We start from the raw sequence: 21,929 nt of genomic DNA, 5'->3' as shown, positions 1-21,929 counted from the left end.
GCTGATTAGCTGGAAGAAATCCATGTGGTTCTACGACCAAACAGAGAGACATGGGGACCCATTTTTGATATCCACTGAAGTTACCAAATATAGTTCTTCGCCCAATAAAGGGTTAAGCATGACAACACACTCAGCTTTAAGATGCTTTGCTTAAGATGCAAAGTCTTGTGCTCATATTCTGCAGGATTATTGTTTACTTTCTTTACTGACTGTCTCATAGTGAGCAGCTCTCTGCAGATTTATGCTCTTTGGTTCAGACTCCCTGCAGCTTTTTGCAGCAACTCTAAAACACTTGTGTTTGTGGGAAAGCTTCCTCCAGCCTGTAATTTACAGGATGCCACAACATGCTCACACCTTTTCACTTATTTCTTATCTTATTTTCCTACAGTGGACAAGAAGCTCAGTTTCACACTGCTCAGACAAGTTTTAACACGATCACTGGAGCAAAATGAGAGCTAGATGATTTGTCAATTATGATGGAAAACAACAAGCAGAACTAGATGTTAAAAATAATACCAAAAGCTAAATTTTTCACTTTAAACTCAGCAGAAGCACTGTGTCTGTGGTCATACTATTTCATTTGTATAATATAATAATATTGTTTTGCAGATAATAATGATAATTCTGATAATTATAATAAACTGAATCACACTTTTTAAATGGCTGAAGCTGAATAAACTACATAGAAATCCCTATTTTTCAGTTGCAGTGAGAGCAAATACAAACAAATCAAACAAATCCTGCATTATTATTACAATTTTTCATTTTTCATAATTTGCACCAGAACAGAAAAAATATCCATTATTATTAGGAGATATTATGAAATTGGGCACTTTTATGTTACTATTATTCAATGCTGTATTATTTAATATGTTACTGCAATAGAGCTTAGGTTAGTGCACAACAAACCAGAGATTGGGAAACATTCTCAATTAAAAAAAAATCCTTTTAATCCCTTCAATTTCCTTCCTCAATGTGTTTTTTTCTGTTATGGTGGACAAAATAAAAAACTACACTACAATTTTTTTTTTTAATCATGTGGCTACAGACAATCAGTGGCTAAACACGTATTTTAATTAGGAATAAGGTTTCTTAGGGTTGATGTGCCTGTTAAATACATAATCTTAATATTGCAGGGTTTTTATTAGGTGTTCATGTTGTGTTCACTCTCTGGACCTACGACAATTAAATTCCAAAACAAAAACGCCATTACAAATTGCCAAACGTAACTACTCTGAAAGACGCACTTAAGCCAACAGCTGCAGTGAAAACACAAATATGTGATTTTAAAAAATAAATAATAAAGCTCCGGTGTTCACTCACCTGTTCAGGACACGTGTCGACCTTCAATACTTTGTTAATTAACTACAATTAATTAATGTGAAGATGAAAAAAAGCTTTCTTCAGTCATGATAATATTATAAAAGGTGTTTTCAGGGCAGCTCACCGGTGTGTCGGACGCCTCAGGTGAGATGTGAGATGTGAGGTAAGAGGCGTCTCTGAGTCACGGACAGGGGGCGGGGCTTGTTGACGTCACGACGTGCCCACCTGAGTGCAGCCAGAGATCCCGGATGAAGCGAGATGTGTCACTCTGTCTGAACGACTGAATACCTTAGAAAATCACAACAATTTATTTATTTATTTATTTGTAGAAATGTTCCTTCTTTTTTTTCCGAACAACATATGTATTGAGTTTTGTTTTACAAAACTGACACATAGGTCACAAGAAAAATATAAAACAAGCAAACATACAATAACATGGCAGCCCAAGGTAGCATAATTTAAGAACAAGAGTCCTTGAGGATCCATTCAAAAAAGAGTACATGAGTATAAATATGCAGAGGGTAAAATTATTCTGCTCCAGGTTTGTTTATTAAATGAGCCAGATTATTGTTCTTAATATAATGAATAAAACGTCCCCATACTCTTTGAAACACCTCTTGTCTATTCTTAAGTGTGTATGTAATTCTTTCCAGGGCAAACATAAAGATAATTCCTGAAACCACTGTGATATGCTTGGTTTACCAATGTTTTTCCATGTTAAAGCAATCACTCGTTTTGCCTGTAACAAACACAAATAAAGAAAAACTTGTTCATGGTAATTTATGTTATGCCCCTCTGGGTATAGACCAAGTAAAAATATATTTTCCTTTTTAAATACTTCATGGAGTAGTGCAGTAAAAACTACAATATTTGCCTCAAAATGTAGCAGAGTAGAAGTATATAGTTACAGAAAATGTAAATACTCAAGTAAAGAACACATACCTCAATTTTTTCTTAAGTACAGTACTTGAGGAAATTTACTTAGTTACATTCCACCACTGATGACAACAAGAGGATTGGGGCCAGGTAGGAGAAAAAAATAATGAGAGGAGGATTATTGTTTTCATTATGCAGAGAAAAAAGCCGAAATAACAAGAATAAAGTCGAAATAACGAGAATAAAGTTGAAATACGAATTTGAGGGGAAAAAAAGTCAAAATGACAAGAAAAAAGTAAACTTTTTGTTTTTGCTAAAGTTGGAAAGATTTTCACAGATTTGTGTCAATAAGTCATCAGAGTAACATTGTTTTCAGAGAAACTGCACGTCTGTCCGGACAGTTAGGTAGACAGCAAGCTACAACCTGATTTTCATAAATGTCAACTGAGTGATAACTATCATATTTAAGGGTGTTGTAGTCCTAAAATCCTACACATAAATTAGCTATTCTTGGTAGTAGGCTACCACAACTATTGTTTTCAGTAAAATCTGCTTTCATGTAATTTATGTGATTTTTTTAGACATATATTGTATTATATTATATGTCAATACGTGTTTTCTAGACATTGTATTTCAACTTTATTCTAGACATTGTATTTTGACTTTATTCTCGTCATTTCAATTTTTTTTCTCAAAATTGTATTTCAATTTTTTTCTCAACATTGTATTTCGACTTTATTCTGGACATTTCAATTTTTTTCTCAAAATAGTATTTCAACTTTATTCTAGACATTGTATTTCGACTTTATTCTCGTCATTTCAACTTTTTTTTCTTAAAATTTTATTTCGACTTTATTCTCAAAATTGTATTTCGACTTTTTTCTCGTACTTAATGATTTTTTTCTCCCACCTCATCCACATCCTCTTCTGCACAATTTTCTGATTGTTCTGATGACAAAAGATTAAAAAGAAAACTCGTTTAGCTGAGGTGAATCCTCTTGATGCGTACACAATCTTTGGCAGCGGCTCTCACCGAGGCTGCGTGGGGGAAACCGAGAGGTGTGTCTGTATCACTTTTACCATTTCTTCCAGGAAGTAAAGTTTTTGCCGAGAAGCAAAGTGTTGTCAGGTGTAACAGCAGAGCCAGCACTCTGAGAGAAAAACTCTTCTGATGGTCGTGAACTTTCCCCGCTGGTCGCCATGTCGGATTCTTTGGACCGGTCCACGAAGATCAACCTGCTGAGGGAGCCGGTGGTGAAGAAGCTCTGCGACGTGTTGGACAAATCCAGCAGCAAAGGATGGCGAAAACTGGGAGAGATAGTCGGCGGTGACAGACGGGTCAAAGTCAGGTAGGCTGAGATAAAAAATCAGACTGGAAAGTGAATAAAATCACAATTATAGTGTTGTTAAATTCACCATACAGTGTGTTTATTTTATGTTGCGACGTGTAAAATACTTTATTGTGATTTATAGATAGATGGAGGGCAATTTATGCTGGGTACTATCACTGAAAAATCATCATGAAATTAATTAAAAATATTTATTTATTTATTTATTTATTTATTTATTTATTTATTTATTTATTTATTTATTTATTTATTTACTTACTTACTTACTTACTTACTTACTTACTTACTTATTTCATTTTACAAAAGGCTCAATAGATTACTGAATAATATTTACATTTTTAAATATCTAATAATTTAAAAAAAATCCTTCAAATCTATATTATACTACTAATATGTTTAATAAATGTTTAAAATGTTTATAATACATTTCGCTTGTGTTTTTATCACATAATTAACATATTAGAAGTGTAACAACAAATACTACTGAATGAAAAATCCAAAGGTGAAAACTAAAAAAAAACTTTAAAAAAAAACTGATTGAAAATTCAAACCTATTCTAACTGTAATGAGAATGCAGCTGTAAAAGCTACTTTCTCAAACATAAAACTTTATTAAATCAAATTAAACATTGTTATGCAACAATGCATTACATTAATAGACAATTTTATTAATTATAACTGAGAAAATAAAGAGAAAATAGGAATAAAATAAAAAGCTAAATAAACATGATTACTGTTCAGTCTCAGTTAATTGCTGGCTATTTAAAAATAAAGCATTTTCTGCATTGTATATTGTGTAAAAAAAGTTTTCATAACGGCACGTATCAGAATACATAAACACTGATACCGATACTGATATCTGATCTAATCTAATTGTGAATCTGAACTATGACGTGTTTGCCTGCAGCTCGGACGACATGGAGCTGTGCTCTCTGAAGGTGTTGGAGCTGGAGGGAAGCCCGAGCCGCATGCTGCTGAGGCTGATGGGAGATCGAGGCTGCACCACGGGTCACCTGGTCGACTCCCTCCAGACTCTGGGGAACTCAGAGGCCCTGCAGTGCCTCAAACCATCAGGTACAGCAAAACACTTCCAACCAGAGTAGGGTGATACTTGTTCCCTTTGCTGGATTTTTTAGCCTCAAAAGGAATTTATAGCTCCCTTCCAAGGTTATAATAGTTTGGGATTTTTCATTAGTTTTATTTTTAATTTCGCTGTAAATTTTTGTTTTCATATCCAGTTAGTTTTAGTTAGTTTTTAGAGTGAGTTTGCTAGTTTTAGTTTAGTTTTTATTTTTCGAAAATGCTTAGTTTTAGTTTAGTTTTAGTGTTAGTTTTAGTTTTTTTGTAATGGGTATGTGCCTTCATTTCCTTTGGTTTATCCATCTTAGCCCCAATAAGGTTATTAACTCTTACAGTTCGGGGTGTTTTGTATTTTGGTTGAAGTGTAGACATCCCAGTCTCAGTAAACATATTTACCATGTGTTCCTGCATGTTGAAATAGAAACACTGAATTATGTATGAAAAAAGTTGACAAAGACGAAAACTAAGGACATTTTCACTATAATTTTAGTTAGTTTTGTAACCACACAATACAGTTTCAGTTAGTTATCGTTTTTTTAAAAACTTGTTTTTATTTTTATTTCAGTTAAAGAAAATGTTTTTTCAATTTTAGTTTTCGTTATTTTGTTAGTTTTCGTTAACTATGATAACCTTGCTCCCTTCATGGTGATGGTCAGTGCAACAGTCAGCAGTCTTGTCATTCAACCAGGGTTTGGGGTTTTGAAAGAGGAAACATGTATTACTTTGTTTACTGCAGATTTGTAGTTTTGGTTGGCTGGTAAGGGCAGTGAAACTGTATTTACACTATTAAGGAAACCACAACGCCTTCTTAACCAACTTGTGTGATTTTGAGACATTATGGTTAACTGAGTCCATTTACTAAAGTAATGTACTTAAGTACAGTTTTGAGGTACCTGTACTTTACCTCAGTATTTCAATTTTATGCAACTTTTTACCTCTATTCAACTACATTTAGAGGCAAATATTGTACTTTTTACTCCACTTCATTTAGTTGCCAGCTTTAGGTATTTTTCAGGTCCAGATTTAAGATAAAAAACATGAGACATTTAAAGTTAAATTAAACCTCATAACAGTATATTAAGTAGTTAAAATTACCCCAATCCTTAAAAAAGCTGCTTTCATTAATATTTGATAGGGGCCATTCTGCATAACAAGTACTTTTACTTTTGATACTTTAAGTATGTTACGATGCTGACACTTTTGTACTTTTACTGAAGTAAGTTTTGAATACAAGACTTTTTTATTATCTTGTAGGGTAATTTCACAGTGTAGTAGATCTTCTTTCACCTCTGGCCACATGTCAGTAAACAAAGAATTTCTTTGTGCATCATCCTCATGCTGTTACCAAAGCAACATAGGCAGGCAAATATTGTACTTTTTACTGCATTTTGCGGCCAGCTTTAGTTACTTTTCAGGTCGAGATTTAACATGAAACATGGTCAATTTAAAGTGAACCTCATAACAGTATATCAAGTATTTTAACTGATCCCTATCTTTACTGAATTAAAACAATACTTACATAAATGCACCAATACAAATAATCTAATAATATATTTAGAGTATATAACAATCTGAGTGGGTCCATTCTGCATAACGAGTACTTTTACTTTTAGTAGATACTTTAAGTACCTTTTGATGCTGATACTTAAAGGTTTTGAATGCAGGACTTTTTCTTGTTATGGAGTAATTTCACAGTGTATTATTAGTACTTTTACTTATGTCTGATGACATAATGGAAAGATTGAGAAGTGTGAATTCAAAGTGAAAGTCTTCTCGCTCTGCAGCCCTGCAGATCCTCATTCAGCCGCAGTCTGTGGCTCTTATATCTGGTCACAATCTTCGTCTGAACTGCCACGCTGTTGGCAAATCTCCAGTCCAGTACCAGTGGTTCAAGTCCAAAGAAGAGGTGAGCTAAAACTCCTCAATATCCACATACACTATCAGCTTTAAAGGAAGATGTTTGTGTTGAAACCTCTTTATTTCTGCTGTGTTTGTGTTCATGCTGATGTTGGCTGCATTCATCTTCATATTTTTGTCCTTTTGCTTTAAATAGTTATGGCTGTGCCTCGGTATCTCTGAAATTTTCAGATAAAACAATCTGCAGTCAGTGTGTCATCTAAACAGGTCTGGGCTTGAAACCTTTTTCACCACTACTTCTTTTTTCTGCTGGCTCAGACACCCAAACACAAACACTGACTATTAATAACCTAATTTAACACCTATAAAACTACAGCTTAATGAACATAATGGTCTGTTTTTGTGTTTTTCTAACTCCATTTACATTATAAATACAAAAAACATGACTTCCCTGACAGATCTGCACACCAGATTGAGAAATAAATCTGAATTGTGTCTTTATTAATCCATTTAGCATTGAAACACCTTGTGCATAGAAAGAAACATTTTGTGCACCATTAAATGCATGCATTGAATTGAATTCTTCCACTGTCCATTTTTAATACTTTCAATAGGTTATATTTAATGCACATATTTGGCTAAGTTAGCTATTGTTTTTTTTGTGCAACCCTCATTCATATGCTGCCTCCCTAAATTGACACTCTCATTAAAACTTTCAGCATCCCTGACCTTCCGCAAGCATTTCACTACCTTTCAGATATTTAACATGTCCATGGAGGCACCAGAAAGCAACTGAAATAACATAAATACAAGAAAAAGTCAATATAATAGGGTTTTTCAGCTTTTTAGGATGTTCACCTGCATTCAACTGCAGTGTAAAATGTTGGTTAAATGCATAAATCCTCCCTTACTGCAGGTGTCCAAACAGGCTCTAAAGTTTACCAAAACTGCATGAACAATACTCTCATTACAACCTTTAAATGTGCTGTTTCATATATAAATGTTGGGCCACTAAAAGTGAACTGGAAACAGTTATATCATATCACTCTTCCCCTTTTCCACTCAAACTGAAACCAGTTTACTTGAGAACAGGCCGTCCAAAAGTTGGAAGATTTGTTTACACATATCCATATCCTTTCCCTTTTACTTTTTATTCAAATAAAATGTACAAACTTGCGTCTAAACTGTCTTTTTAAAAGAAACTGAAACTAGAGTTTAACAGCTGTGTGTTTTAAAGGATTGCACTTTATTTTCCCACCATTTTGTCTTTAAATTTAATCATTTTATGCGGAAAAATTAGACATGTTTTGCATGCTCCTGCACAATGTTCTTGGAGCTTGAAAAATCATGCTGGATCACTAAAACCCTGCAATGCATTTTATTAATACAGTGAATATGGAGCCGAAGGGAAAGGAGATGAGATTTCAGTTTGCAGATGAACCGCTATTTATCTTCTGGCCTTTATTAATGTTGCACTGTATTTTGTGATTAATGTGATATATTTTCCACACCCTCAGGTGCCAAACAGCTTCTCTACAGAGCTGGTGATCAGTCCGGTCCGCCTGAAGGACGCTGGCTTTTACATCTGCAGGGTCAACTGTGGAGACACTTTTGAATTCAGTCAGTGGGCTCAAGTGGACGTCCTGAATGTCACCATGTCTTGTGGTAAGATAGGTGTTAGGTGTGAAATCACCCTTACATATGTTTTTAGAATAAGTGACTCTTGACGGATTTGAACCTCTAACTCTTGTACTTTTACCAGCTGAAGCAGGAATCTTTTAAGGAGAGATATTTCAGGTGAATAGGCTTATTTTAAACTTTTAGATATGCCCATTAAACTTCCCCAATTTGTTAAGTCCACACAATTGAGGCATTAACTCATTAAATATGCACAAATTTGCATATATTTCCAGGACATACATCTGAACATTGGATAAAATTTCAAAGTTATTATCTTATTTTGTTGATATATTAGATTCAAAGTTATTAACAGAAGGAAATTGAGAAATTTCCTTTTATCATTTCATAAATGAGAAAATCTTTTTTTTTTAATCACGTTTTACCATAACCTTTGTTTATTAAATCAGGGTATGACTGATATATAGACAAACCCCTCTGTAAAAAAACCTTTAAGATTATAGTTAGGAATAAAAGTTTGGTGTCTGTAACTGTAGCTGAAATTGAGATTTATGAGAAAAATCTCATTTTGAGAAAACAGCCTTTAAAGAGCCTTTCAAACAGTCTTGATTCAAATGACTATTTGAAGGCAAAACTATTAATCTAATTTCTTTGATAGAACGCTAACTTTTAGTGAATTTAGGAGAAATTTACAGGCACAAATGGATCAAATATAGTAAAGTGAAGACACCTAAATGTTTGTTTTGGGTGTTTTCTTTCTACTATTCTGAAAGAAGACATGTTGGATGGATGGATGGATAGATAGATAGATAGATAGATAGATAGATAGATAGATAGATAGATAGATAGATGGATATATACTAGTACTAGAAATTAGTATAAATGTGCAAAATTAGAGAATTCAATTAAAATATAAATACATGGAAATTATATACAAGAAGAAATACTGTACAATATTTACATGAGGGAGTGCATAAACAGTGCAAAATTAGTGCAAAATGTAGTATCATTCAAATAATGTTGTGGGAAAGAAATAGCCCAAAATCTTAAAATTGATCAGTGCATGAAAAAAATGTTTTTGCCTGTAGAAGATAATTTACTCATGATAATTTACTCTGTCCACCACCAGGGCAAAGTTATCATTCTCTAGATGGTCGGCTGAAGTTGGTGATCCAGCCTCAGCCTCAGCGGATAAACATCGGGGAAACCCTGCAGCTGGAGTGTGGAGCTGTGGGACGGCCCATCCCTCGATACCAGTGGCACAAAAACGGAGTCCCAGTGCCCAACGCCACAAAGAGGAAACTCATGGTGAGAAGACGTTGATGATATAGTTTTAAAAACCAATCTCAGTTGGAGGCTTTAACCCATAAGAACCCAGACCCAGTTATCCTTGAAGGAAAATGATGGGGGATATACCACAGACCAAGTTAACCACATAGCACACATTTCTGATGGTTTTTTAAAAATACTACCCTTAAATGTCAAAGATCTGTGATGTAACATATATGTCACATTGGGTGAAAACATATATACCAACATATATTAAAATTGTGACATTAATAGTGCTGTTTAACAACAAATTATTTTTTCGGATTTGTTTTTAAGTAACAAAATAACAATAAATCAATAATAAATAAAAAGAAATAACAAACCCTAATAGGGTTAAATGCAATAAAGGACACCCTATTAACAGATTAGAACTGTTAAATGATTTAAAGCCTTTAGTGAGATCTTTGGGACCCAGTTAGATCTTGATCCGATCTGCGCTCTCTTTGGTTTAACATCAGCGAAATCTCGGGCTGTCTTACCAGCTAAAGCCTATGTAGTAATAGCCTTCACCACACTCCTTGCCAGACGTTTAATACTTTTCAGATGGAAACAACGAGCTCCACCATCCTTTTCTCATTGGATCAAAGATGTTATGTATTTCTTAAAGCTAGAAAAAAATCAAATACACACTCAAAGGTTCCTCTCAATCTTTTTTCAAAATATGGAGGCCCTTTCTCGACTTTTATGACTCCTTGCAGGAGCCACTTGACAATGATTAGGGTGGGACTCGTACACGACTGATCGCAGCAGTGAACACTCCCCTTTTCCCCTTTTTTATTTTTTAATATTTTTCATTTTTTATTTTTTATTATAATTTCTGTTCATTTATTTGTATTTATATACATCTTTCTTAGTTAGGTTGCTTTTGTTGTTGTTGTTGTTGTTGTTATGTTTGCTTCTGTTTTGTTTCTCTCTTCTCTATCTACTTTTGCTTTCCTATTACCTAAATGTGATTAATATCCTATGAACCTATGGGAGGGTGGGTGGGAGGGGATGGGATGGGAATAGGGAACTCGTTGTATCAACATATTTGCTAAACAATACACTTGTACATTTTTGGAGATGTACCGGTATGTGCAAATTGAAGTAATATGCGTATGTTCTGTATTTTTCATCTCTGTGGGATAAAAATGGTAAAAACCAATAAAACATATTTACAAGAATTGTTAAATGGGTTTAAACTTAGCCTAGTAACAAAAAATAAGCTTTTTGAAATTAGCTACTCTTTCAGATTTCTGTTTCCAGTCACACCCACATTTTGGAGAAGTCACTAAAGTGTTTGTTACACCCATGTCACCATGGGTTCTTATGGGTTAATCTCTGTTTAGGCGAGCATCTTACTTTTTAGGTTTAATAAAAAGCATTTTTTGCATTTCAGATTCCTGATGCGATGCAGGATCACCACGGCAGGTATCGATGTGAGATCAGCAGCAGCACGGAGAGAATGTGGACCAATGAAGTGGACGTTCTCATCGGTATGTCGAACTTTTTGAGTCTGTAATGACCAGTCCAGCAAATTCAGCTCTTTTGTTTTGAAGTCTGAGTGATAATTTGCTCTGCTTTTGACTGAAAGCACCAAGGATATCTGTCCAGGTGTCAGTGGCAATGGAGTGCTCTGAAGGTAGAGTTGAAAGCACCGGTGCAGGGTCGATTATGTTATAATGCAGTCAGAAGACTTTAGCTGCATGCAAATATTAATAATGACTTATGTTACAGGTGCATGTGGGTTATGATTCAGATTACTGTCACCTAAACACTAACAGGGTTTGATTTTCAGGTTTCACATGCATGAATTTGATTTGATTTGACTGATGTCTTTAATTTCAATCAATTGTATGTTGAAGGACGGCAGAATTCTATATTTGTCTTATTTACAACAAATCTCACGAAAAGACCAAAAGCAACAATTGATCCTGCTGACTATAACCTAAGTTTGTAGTTTTGTTTGTGTACTAAAGCCAGAAATAAAAGAATGTGTAGAATTTAGCTGCCAGACTTTTCACAAGAACCAAGAAACATGATTAGATGTTTTAAAATACAAAACTATTAATTATAAAAACACATTATAAGCGGCACAGTTGCACACACGACATGGTCCTTTGTAATTTTGAGCGCATTTACTATCCTGCTGCTTTAATTAACTCATTGAGCACTAAATGTTTATGTATTTTTCCACAGTTGAAAATATATCCAGAAAAATGACTCATATTTTAAAAACATTTGCCAAAAACTACAATGCACAGAAGTACTAAGAAAAATGCTGAACCTTTATTTTTTAACTTAAATTAAGCTTATAAGCTTTTCTGTTTTTGTTGTTTTATGATGGTGCCATTGCAAAAGAACATAAAAATAAAAAAATAAGAAAATAAGACCTTGGACCAATGGATTTCCCCTGTTTAAATAAAAGTTAATAAATTAAAATAATATATAATAAAACAAAATAAAATAATATATAACAAAATAAAATAAAACAAAAAATTTAAACAAAAGATGTAATAAAAACAAAATAAAATAAAATAATACATAACAAAAAATAAATAAAACAAAAAAACAAAACAAAAAATGTAATGAAACAAAATCTAATAAAATAGGATAATAGTGACCTAGAGATAAATGTCTTCAGTAGGACAGTACTGAGATAAAGACACACACTGCTTCTTTTTTTTGTCTTTTCATGGGATTTTTTGACCTCCAGCCTTAATCACTAAATGTATTAATCTGATTAGTTGATGTTAGTTGCATGATGATTGACTGTAAGACTTCCCTTCTCTTTTACTAATCATTTTATTCTGAATCAATAGAATATTTTTCTAACCCCGACCTAAAAATGCTCAGTTTGAGTTTCTATGATGTTAAAGTATTTGTATTTTTAATTCCTAGATGATGTTTACGCCATCGGAGGAGGTAAGAGTAATCACATTCATCAATACATTTATACTTAAACTACTTATAGATTCAAATTTTTCCTCGTACATAACTTAATTAATGATCATTTCATTGTTGACAGTTTTAGGTTCAAGTGATTTGTTCCTTAACAGTAATCCAGAAGAACTTCATGGTGAGTTTTTTCCAACATATTTCTTTATACAAGTTAATTTTCAGTATCAGTTATTTCTGCTCCTCCACCAAAACAAAGATGTGACACATATGATGTCAATAGCTCCACAGACAGATAAAATTACAGCTAAATAAAGTTAAATCAACTTCTCTCTGACAGAGTTTCACCAGAAAGGGAAATCTAAATGTGGGCAGGTGGCATGACACCAAACAGTTTTAAATATCATTGTTCGTCATGTCGTTATCTGGAAATATGAGCCACTCATTTCCTGCCTGCATTTCTTTGTATTTGTGATTTTTATCACCACAACTGAACTTACTGGTGTATAGTTTTTTTGTCTTTTTTTACAGAGAGGGGATTTCCTTTTTGCTGCAACATATAAAGTACAGAATGCATGTCCAAAAAGTAGAATATAAGGTAAAAGAGAGACAAAAAACCCCACAAGAAAAACATGCTTTAAAGTGATAAGAATCAAAAATCAATACGTAAAATGTTTTTTTATTCTCAGTTTTCCTAAAATCTAGTTTTCGGCGACTTGTCAGCCAAACATCCCAAAACTTTGTCAGAATCATCTACACACTTTGAGGAGTTTATGTTATTAAAGAAGATTAAAAAGCATTAATCTGTTACAGTTATACAAGCCAATCAATTTTTTATAATTTATCAAAATAGCCGGTGAAAGAAGTATTCAGATCCCAAAGTACTAATACCACACTGTGAAATTACTCCACTACAAGTAAAAGTCCTGCATTCAAAACTGAATAAGTAAGAGTACAAAAGTATCAGCATCAAAATGTACTTAATGTATCAAAAGTAAAAGTATGTGTTATGTAGAATGGCCCCATACAAACTGTTATACAGTCACGGAAAAAATTGTTTGACCTTGTTTTCTTTAATTTCTTGTTCATTTTAATGCCTGGTACAACTAAAGGTACATTTGTTTGGACAAATATAATGATAACAACAAAAATAGCTCTTAAGAATTTAATTTAAGAGCTGATATCTAGACATTTTCCATGGTTTTCTTGATAATAACCAAAATCAACATCAATATCTTTTTTATTATAACAGATCATTATATCCTTTTTTCCTTCATACTTTATGAAGAAAAATAGTTTTTGTATTATCACATCAAGTTTACACACATGGGTCAAAAATGAGCATATTTGTGCATTAGAAGCGTAGTCCGTGTCTTCTTTGTCAGGTTTTAAATTGGTGACAACATATAAACACCTTCTAATGCACAATATGGGTCAAAATGACCTTGTGCACTAGAAGCATAGTGATAAAAAAGGGGTTTTATTCAAAAAGTAAGAAATGAAAACAAAATAGTATGTATGATGATCAAAAACAAGTTATTTGAGGAAAACCTGCAATACTGAAAGATGAAATTAATTTATTGCAAAGATATCGCATATAAAAACTTAGTCGGGTCACTTTAGACCCATGTTGTGCATCAATCGTTAAATTAATTTGTCACTTGAATTTTTACACTCTGCAGCAGACATTGAACGCTGCCATGTTGACTTGATTTTAAATCCAGTTTCCTTGTCGGTTTCATTGATGCATATCAGTTTTTCTTCCTGACATTTTACCAATTGGTTTTCTCCCTTTACCTCCTGTCTCCTCTCACAGCGACTGACAAAGTGGCGCTGCTGATCGGAAATCTGTCTTACCAGAACCACCCGCAGCTCAAAGCTCCCATGGTGGACGTGTACGACCTCACCAACCTGCTGCGGCAGCTCAACTTCCAGGTGGTTTCGCTGCTCGACCTCACGGAGTCCGAGATGAGAAACGCCGTCGACGAGTTCCTGCTGCTGCTCCACAAGGGAGTCTACGGTGTGTTGGGATTTAACAATCACTTCATTTAACTGCATAAATTATGTTTCAGCTGACTGAAATATAACACTTCCCTCTTTAGGCCTGCTGTACTACGCTGGTCACGGATATGAGAACTACGGCAACAGTTTCATGGTGCCGGTAGACGCACCAAACCCGTACCGGTCAGCCAACTGTTTATGTGTGCAGAGCATCCTGAAACTGATGCAGGAGAAGGAGACGGGCCTCAATGTTTTCCTGCTGGACATGTGCAGGAAGAGGTGACTCCTTTCTTTAAGGTTATAATAGAATAATAGCGCATTTTAAATACATGTTAAAATTATTACTGCAAAGAAGGGTAAAAATTCAGCAACAACACATCAAGAAGTGACTTTTTGCTTCCATATCAGAATGAGTAAGCAGTTTTAGCATGATGTGCTAAAACTGCTATGAGTGTATTTCACCACATTTCAAAAACAGTTATGATAGTAGGCAGATAACTAGGAGTAAAGAAATGAGTAGAGAGATAGAGATTAGAGAGTAGAGTATAGAGTATAGCCCCTTTCATAGTGTTGTTTCATGTCTGGCTCTGTAACGTCTGACCTCCACTATGAACGTGCCCGAAGAGGGATGCCGGGATCAGTTTTCCGCCTCCAGAGGTCGTCACAGAGGCGGAAAACTGTTGGAAGCAGGACCACTACGAACGGGACATCGGGGCGAATCAGAATATTTGAAGTTGCACATGACGTCTAACACACTCCTCCCACTTGGTCCGACAGTCATCAAGTCACTGCTCACTGCGGCCGCCGGCGCTAAACAAACCAGCATGCTAACTGGGGCGGCTGCGGCTCAGTTGGTAGAGCGGGTTGGTGGTTCGATCCCTGACCATGGCAGCCTACAAATTGCTCCCGATGCTGCGTTCATCGGTGTGTGAATGAATTCCCAATGGTGGCAGGTGGCACCGTTTAGGGGGGCCTCTGCCACCAGTATGAATGTGTGTGTGAATGGATGAATGAGCACAGTCTGTAGTGTAAAGCGCTTTAAGTGGTCGCAAAGCGACTAGAAAAGCACTAAATAAGTGCAGGTCCATTTACCATAACTGTTTAAGCTGACCGTAAACAAACAGGCATCGTTAACTGTGCACAGAGAGTCCGGTGCTTGTTGTAAACAAACAGAGGTTGCTAACTGAACACATACTGCTGCAGCACATACACACTGTACTGCTACAGAGCTAACTGTGTGCCTGTTAGCACTAACACGTCACTATCGTCTGCTCCCACTATCGTCTGCTCCCACTATCGTCTGCTCCCACTATCGTCTGCTCCCACTATCGTCCCCTCCCAGTATCCTCCCACCTCGTTCCGTGACGCCGGACTGCACTATGAAAGGGCACAAATATCACGCCTTCACGGGATCACTATGAACTCCCTAAGGCGAAAAAGCCGACACAGATCTTTGCAGCAATATAGCGGGACATTTGTGGGAACGCACTATGAAAGGGGCTTATGATATGCAATCAACTGGTGATTATACTAGTGATTTATATATTTATATATTTTTTTATACATGTGCATAGATTGTTTTTGTGTGGAATTCCCCAGAAGGGCACTTAAGGATTTTTTTTATGTCCAGCAAAGAGCTGATTGGGATTTATCACCTTGTTGTGCATTTCCTTTATAATTTTCCAGGAATATTCACGATGACAGCGCTCCAAACATTGTCCTGAGGGTTACCGCCAACATCGTCTTTGGATATGCTACGTAAGTTTGAATTGTTACTTATCATACCAAACTAACTATAAAAAATTGTTTTTGTTTTCAAGCATATACACTAGAGGTGTGAATCAGCAGAGGTTCCCCGATACGATTTTATCCTGATACTTGAGTCACGATTCGATATTATTGCGATTTTAAACATTTTGCGATATGGTGAGTATTGCGATACAATATATTGATATATATATATAACTGTTTAACTGCATTTTGTGTCCACAAAATTAAATTCAATCAAGAATTGTTTTGTCAAATAAGAGAAAATTCTCAGTCTATTCATCTCACTTCAGTCTTTTTATTTCTCCACATTGAGTCAAACCCACAGACTGACCAACAAAGTATTCAGTCAAACTGAACTGAAAGAATATCAAACATGTATGGCAACAACTGCAGCATTTTCTCAAACTTTCACTAACAACAAGCTTCACTGCTCTGAATTTTTTTGAATGAAACATAAAAAATAGCCTACTTTTGCAGCGTTATGTCGGACACAATAGATTCCTTAGATCTTCTAGTTTCATATGATACCAGTATATCCAGTATATTCCTACAAGTAGCCCGCTACGGCCTCAGGAAAAAAACAGCGAAAATACTGTCGGCCCACCGGCTGCAACACTAAATACAGTCCCCACGGGGGAGTGTTTTAAGTCTCGTCTTAAGACCCATTTTTATTCCCTGGCTTTTTAACTTTGCGTGAGTTTTGTGCTCCTCTGTGTCTTTTATTTATTTTACTACTTTTAACTACGTCTTTTATTTATTTTACTATGTTTATCTGTTTGATTTTATTGTTTTATTTATAGCATCATTTTAAATTTATACAGTTATTATTTATTGCTGATTGTTATATGGAAATGTTTGTTTTATTGTTGATTCTATGTGCCGCACTTTGGAGACGTTTTTGTTGTTTAAATGCGCTATACAAATAAAGTGGATTGATTGGATCGGAACTTGTCGGCTATGAAACGATATTATATTGCCATGCAAAATATCGCGATACTATGCTGTATCGATTTTCCCCCCAACTCTAATTACACATTTTTATTCCTCATGTTTTGTCTGTCCAGGTGCCAGGATGCCGAGGCCTTCGAGCTGAGCTCCAGCGGCTTCACCAACGGAGTGTTTGTCAAGTTTTTGAAAAAGCGACTGCTGGACGATGAGAAGATCACCGTGGTGCTGGACAGAGTCGCCGAGGGTGAGAGAGGAGCAGACACACAAAACATGAGAACATCATACATTTACCGGCCACTTTAGTAGGTACACCTGTTCAACTGATCATTAACCCATTTAGGCCTAAAACGCCTGGAAAAAATGCCTGTAAAACCTCTGGGCGGTTTTAAAATAACCCCCTAAAACCTGAAGTTTTTCTGGAAATTCAACAGAAGTGTCAACTTCTACTAAATAATAGATTTTTCAGCCTCTGTAGCAAATAGAAATGAAATTCAAAAAGTATTTGAGAGACATGTATTCTGATGCATTTCATTGGCCAAGAGACCGAAAATAGGTGGAAAAAACTACAAATACTACAAAAAGACGTATCCGCTTTCCTCGCTTTAATGGTAGAAAAATGCAACATCGCTCCTGGTTTTTCATGGTAGAAATGCGGTAATGCTTTCCCGGCTTAAATGGGTTAATGTGAATTTCTAATCAGCAAATCACATGGCAGCAACACAATGCATTTAGGACTCAAAAACCTGCTGACAGATCAACAACAATGCCACATGTCCTTATATGTATATGTATATGTATATATATATGTATATGTATATATATATATATATATGTGTGTATATATATATATGTATATGTATATATGTGTATTATATATACATATATATGTATATATAGGTGTATATGTTTATATGTATGTATGTATATATATATATATATATATTTATATTTATATATATATATATATATATATATATATATATATATATATATATAAATAAAGGTAAGACTATGTTCTGTTTTAAAGATGGTTATTAGGTTACATGGTTAATGTGTGGTTATAAAATGTAACTATTACTGTGTTTGCGGTGTTTCCCACAGGATGTGTTTCTCTTCATTTGTCAGTAGAAGGGTAATAAAGATAATTAAATGTAGCTTGCTTTGCATTATTAATGTCAAAAGTTTCCTTTTTAAATGCAGGGTTAGAGAAGGAAATGACTTGATGTTGCTGTAAGATGCATTTACTATTAAACACAATACAGACAGGACATAACAGGAGCTCAGGATGGATCAATTCACTGTACTGACATATTTACAGCGCTCCTCGCCTGGTTGGATCCAGTTTCAAGTCCATAGGTGTTAAAATGAAGTAGTTTAAATGTTTTCGTGTCCAGACATGGGTCAGTTTGACGCCACGAAGGGGAAGCAGGCTCTGGAGATCCGCAGCAGTCTGTCAGAGAGGAGAGCGCTGACCGATCCCATCCGGCCCGGCGACAGCGCTGATGTCACTCAGGCTCGCAGCCTCCAGTGGGCGAAGGCTCACGGTGAGTTGATAATGCACACTTTTTGTTTATTTAACATTTGTTTAGCATTTGTTATCAATGCACTGGAAAGCCCCCGTTTGCTTTCTGTGGCTGAGACCTGCACACACAGTCAAATGTTGACTCTGATAAACACACAATTCTCACTCTGTCGTTACACACACCTGCACACTCTGGGGGCTTCCTGGGCAACCACACTGTTGTTGGAAACAAGGCCGGAAGAGTAGAAATACTAATAACAGAAATAACATATGTATGTGTATGCTTTTTATATATATTATGCATGGAATGTATAAAAAAAAATCTGTTTTATTTGCTTCTTTATTTATACACCTGTGTATTAATTTGCATATTCATTTACTTGCCTGTTTAATTTTCCCTATTATTTATTCATTTATTTTTTTATTTAATTAAAAAAATATATATATTAATTTCGCAGTTTTTATTAAATTTAGATTTATTGTAAAATATTTTTTATTTTGGCATATTATAAAATAAATTAATTTTATACACATTGTGCATAAAATGTATTATGTATAAAACATAAATGTAGGCATTACTTTGTAAGAATGGTTATTTCTGTTTGAATTTTCTTCTTTATTTATTTACATGTGTATTTGTAGTTGGGTATTTATTTATTATTTGTTTATATAAATGTATCACTAAATTTTGTATGATTTGTATTTATTTTTTAAATGTATTGTTAAATATTTTTAATTTTGGCATCTTCTGTCCTCCATAGAATGTGTCATATGATAAATCCATAAATATAAATGAATGCTTAGGACACTGTTACAAAAAGACATTACTGAAAATTTTTGTGGTTCTTAACATTATACTAAATAAAAAACTTGTGTATGGAGCATGAAAACTAGCTGCAGTTTTTATTTAAAACCAATCAATGAAACATAATTATAGAACTTGACATTTTCATTTTTTTTGTACGTTATTCCAGAGCTTCCTGAGAGTATGTGTCTGAACTTTGACTGTGGGGCTCAGATCAAGTTGGGCTTCGCTGCAGAGTTCTCCAACGTGCTCATCATCTACACTCACATCATTAAGAAGCCTGAGGACATGTCCTTCTGCCAGGCTCACGTCACAGACTTCTCACAGGTCAGCAAGCTGTCACAAACAAATTATTCAGAGAGTATTTCTCACCTTTCTTACCAATCTATATGCATCGCCACCTGCTTCTTTCCCTCACTGCAGGACCTCGATGTGGATCCTAAAGAGATGAACAGAGAGACTCCAGAGGAGACGGGGATCTACCTTCTGTCCAGCAACCTGCCGCAGCACTGTCTCTACACCAGAGTCAGCTCACTGCAGAAACTCAGGGTAAAGACTCACTAAACCTCAGAGAAATTAAAACTCTTAAAATGAGACACTACAGGTGAATAGGGTCATTTTTATAACTTAGATATCACCAAGTATTCTGAAATTGTATTTTTAGGTATGCAAATGAAGTGACGTCATTAAATATGCGCTAATTTGCATATATTTCCAGGACATAAATCTGAACATTGGATAAAGCAAAGTCATTATTTTATTTTGTTGATATATTAGAGTCAAAGTTTTATAGAGAATGGATTTTGGATATCTACTTTTATCATTTCACAAATAAGAAAATACTGTCTTCAAAATAAAGTGTCACCTTCAAAATAAAGTGTTCCCATATCTTGCTTAAGTCACACAGGCATGTTCAAAAAATTGCCTAAGTCATTTATTTATCTTAAGTTACATAATTTACACATAGTGTTATTACTATGCCAATAGACACCATTTGATACATCCTTTTTGAGTGAAATGATCAATAAAAGTTTTTTGTGTTTCCTGCAAAACTTGAAAAAAAAGAGTAAGCCGATTATTTTAACAGGGTGACGATATATTAGTGAGAAAACTTGAAAAATTAGGGGATCACCGAAGTCAAAAGGGTTCATGGAGATCTGAATGTTTTGACCTTATAATCTGAATATTGTTCCGACTATTTCTCCTCTTACCCAACATGCAACAGGAGGAGCTGGTCTTCACCGTGTGCCTGCAGGGCTCCTTCACCGCCATGGACGACGAATCCGTCCACTGGACCAAAAGCATCAACATCGGCAAGCCGCTGATCGCCCGGCTGGACCTGCACCGGGCCATGCGGCGGAACAGCTGCCTGCAGACGTGCATGATGCCCCACAGCCCGTCACACAGCCCGTGCCACAGCCCCGGGCCCGAACGCCACCTGCACCTCCACCTGCACCACGGGACGCACCAGGCCCAGGACTACAGCCGCCTGTCACCGCAGCAGCACTACCTGGACGTCTACGAGCATCCTCAGGGCGCCGTGGGAGGCTGTGGGGACTCCTACTACGAGAACCTCAGCCTGTCTCGCTACGAACCCGCGTACGACTCAGCCGCCGGGCTTTCCACCTCGCCGGGCCGGCTCAGCATCCCCATAGAAACCACTGATGACATCAACGAGCTGCAGACTGTGTTCATCAACAGCCTGCAGCTTCAGCAGCAGTGAAGAGAAGCTTTAACCCTTTATCAGGCAAATAACTATATTTGGTAACTTTAGGTAATATTTAGAGAAAAAAGTTGCAAATTTACTAGATTAAAGTGGCAAATCTACAAGAAAAAAGTTGCAGATTTAAGAGATTTGAAGTGGCAAATCTGCGTGAATTATGAGAAAAAAGTGGGGAAAAAGCAACTTTTTTCTCCCAGATTCACCACTTTAAATCTCATAAATCTACGCATTTTTTTCTCGTAGATTTGCCACTTTAATCTTGTAAACTTTTTTCTCAAAATATATCCTCCAATATTCTCGAGGGTTGAAATTTGGAATTTGCAAGTATTTCAATGAGTGTCCTATTAAGGGTTAAAGGGTTGAATCTGGGAGAAAAAAGTTGTTTTTTTTCTACTTTTTTCTCTTAAATCGGCAACTTTTTTTCTTGTAGATTTGCCACTTTAATCTAGTAAATTTGCAACTTTTTTCTCAAAATATTACCTGAAGTTACCAAATATAGTTCTTTGCCTGATAAAGGGTTAAATGTCATAGATCTGGAATATTGCTGCTCTTTTGGTTACATGTTGTAACTTCTTAAGGTTTTTTTTTTTTTAGAATATAATATTCTTCAAGTTGTAAGCATTACTGCATATTATTCGCCTCAACAAGCTGACTTTTGTACTAAAGTTTTTAAGAGTTTAGTAAATAAATATTTAGAAGAATGGACTGGGATAATTGCTGCAATAGAGGTGTCGATTTAGCAATAATTCACTGAGGAAAAAGGCAAGATATTTGATGGTATTTGCCAAGATCAGACATGCCTGAGCTGGAATTCCTCTCATGAGGTTTGTGT

The 21,929-nt window shown here is 35.4% G+C and overlaps 1 protein-coding gene across 2 annotated transcripts; it reads left to right on the top strand.

Annotated features, from left to right (window-relative positions):
* The first annotated feature begins 3,251 nt into the window (after window positions 1-3,251).
* On the top strand, window positions 3,252-21,131 carry malt1 (MALT paracaspase 1). Of its 2 annotated transcripts, XM_059336450.1 has the most exons (17): window positions 3,252-3,548; window positions 4,455-4,621; window positions 6,412-6,533; window positions 8,002-8,149; window positions 9,252-9,430; window positions 10,830-10,926; window positions 11,025-11,072; window positions 12,332-12,355; window positions 12,459-12,509; window positions 14,145-14,348; window positions 14,431-14,608; window positions 16,016-16,087; window positions 17,164-17,291; window positions 18,442-18,591; window positions 19,544-19,701; window positions 19,798-19,923; window positions 20,600-21,131. In XM_059336450.1, exons 1-17 carry the CDS (start codon window positions 3,400-3,402, stop codon window positions 21,095-21,097), a joined length of 2,499 nt encoding a protein of 832 aa, XP_059192433.1. In that variant the 5' UTR covers window positions 3,252-3,399; the 3' UTR covers window positions 21,098-21,131. The 2 variants fall into 2 exon arrangements, with proteins under 2 accessions (XP_059192433.1, XP_059192434.1); XM_059336451.1 differs by lacking the exon at window positions 11,025-11,072.
* Window positions 21,132-21,929: the final 798 nt, after the last annotated feature.

This window comes from Centropristis striata, chromosome 7 (genome assembly GCF_030273125.1).
Source record: "Centropristis striata isolate RG_2023a ecotype Rhode Island chromosome 7, C.striata_1.0, whole genome shotgun sequence".
Classification (NCBI taxonomy): Eukaryota; Metazoa; Chordata; class Actinopteri; order Perciformes; family Serranidae; genus Centropristis; species Centropristis striata.
Note: the sequence above shows the minus strand (reverse complement) of the source record. Positions and strands in the feature narration are given on the sequence as shown.

Coding starts and splice junctions, on each gene's coding strand:
- malt1 (XM_059336450.1), top strand. CDS start 3,400: ATGTCGGATTCTTTGGACCGGTCCACGAAGATCAACCTGCTGAGGGAG. Junction 8,150..9,251: donor GAATGTCACCATGTCTTGTG/GTAAGATAGGTG, acceptor GTCCACCACCAG/GGCAAAGTTATCATTCTCTA. Junction 16,088..17,163: donor ATCGTCTTTGGATATGCTAC/GTAAGTTTGAAT, acceptor TTGTCTGTCCAG/GTGCCAGGATGCCGAGGCCT.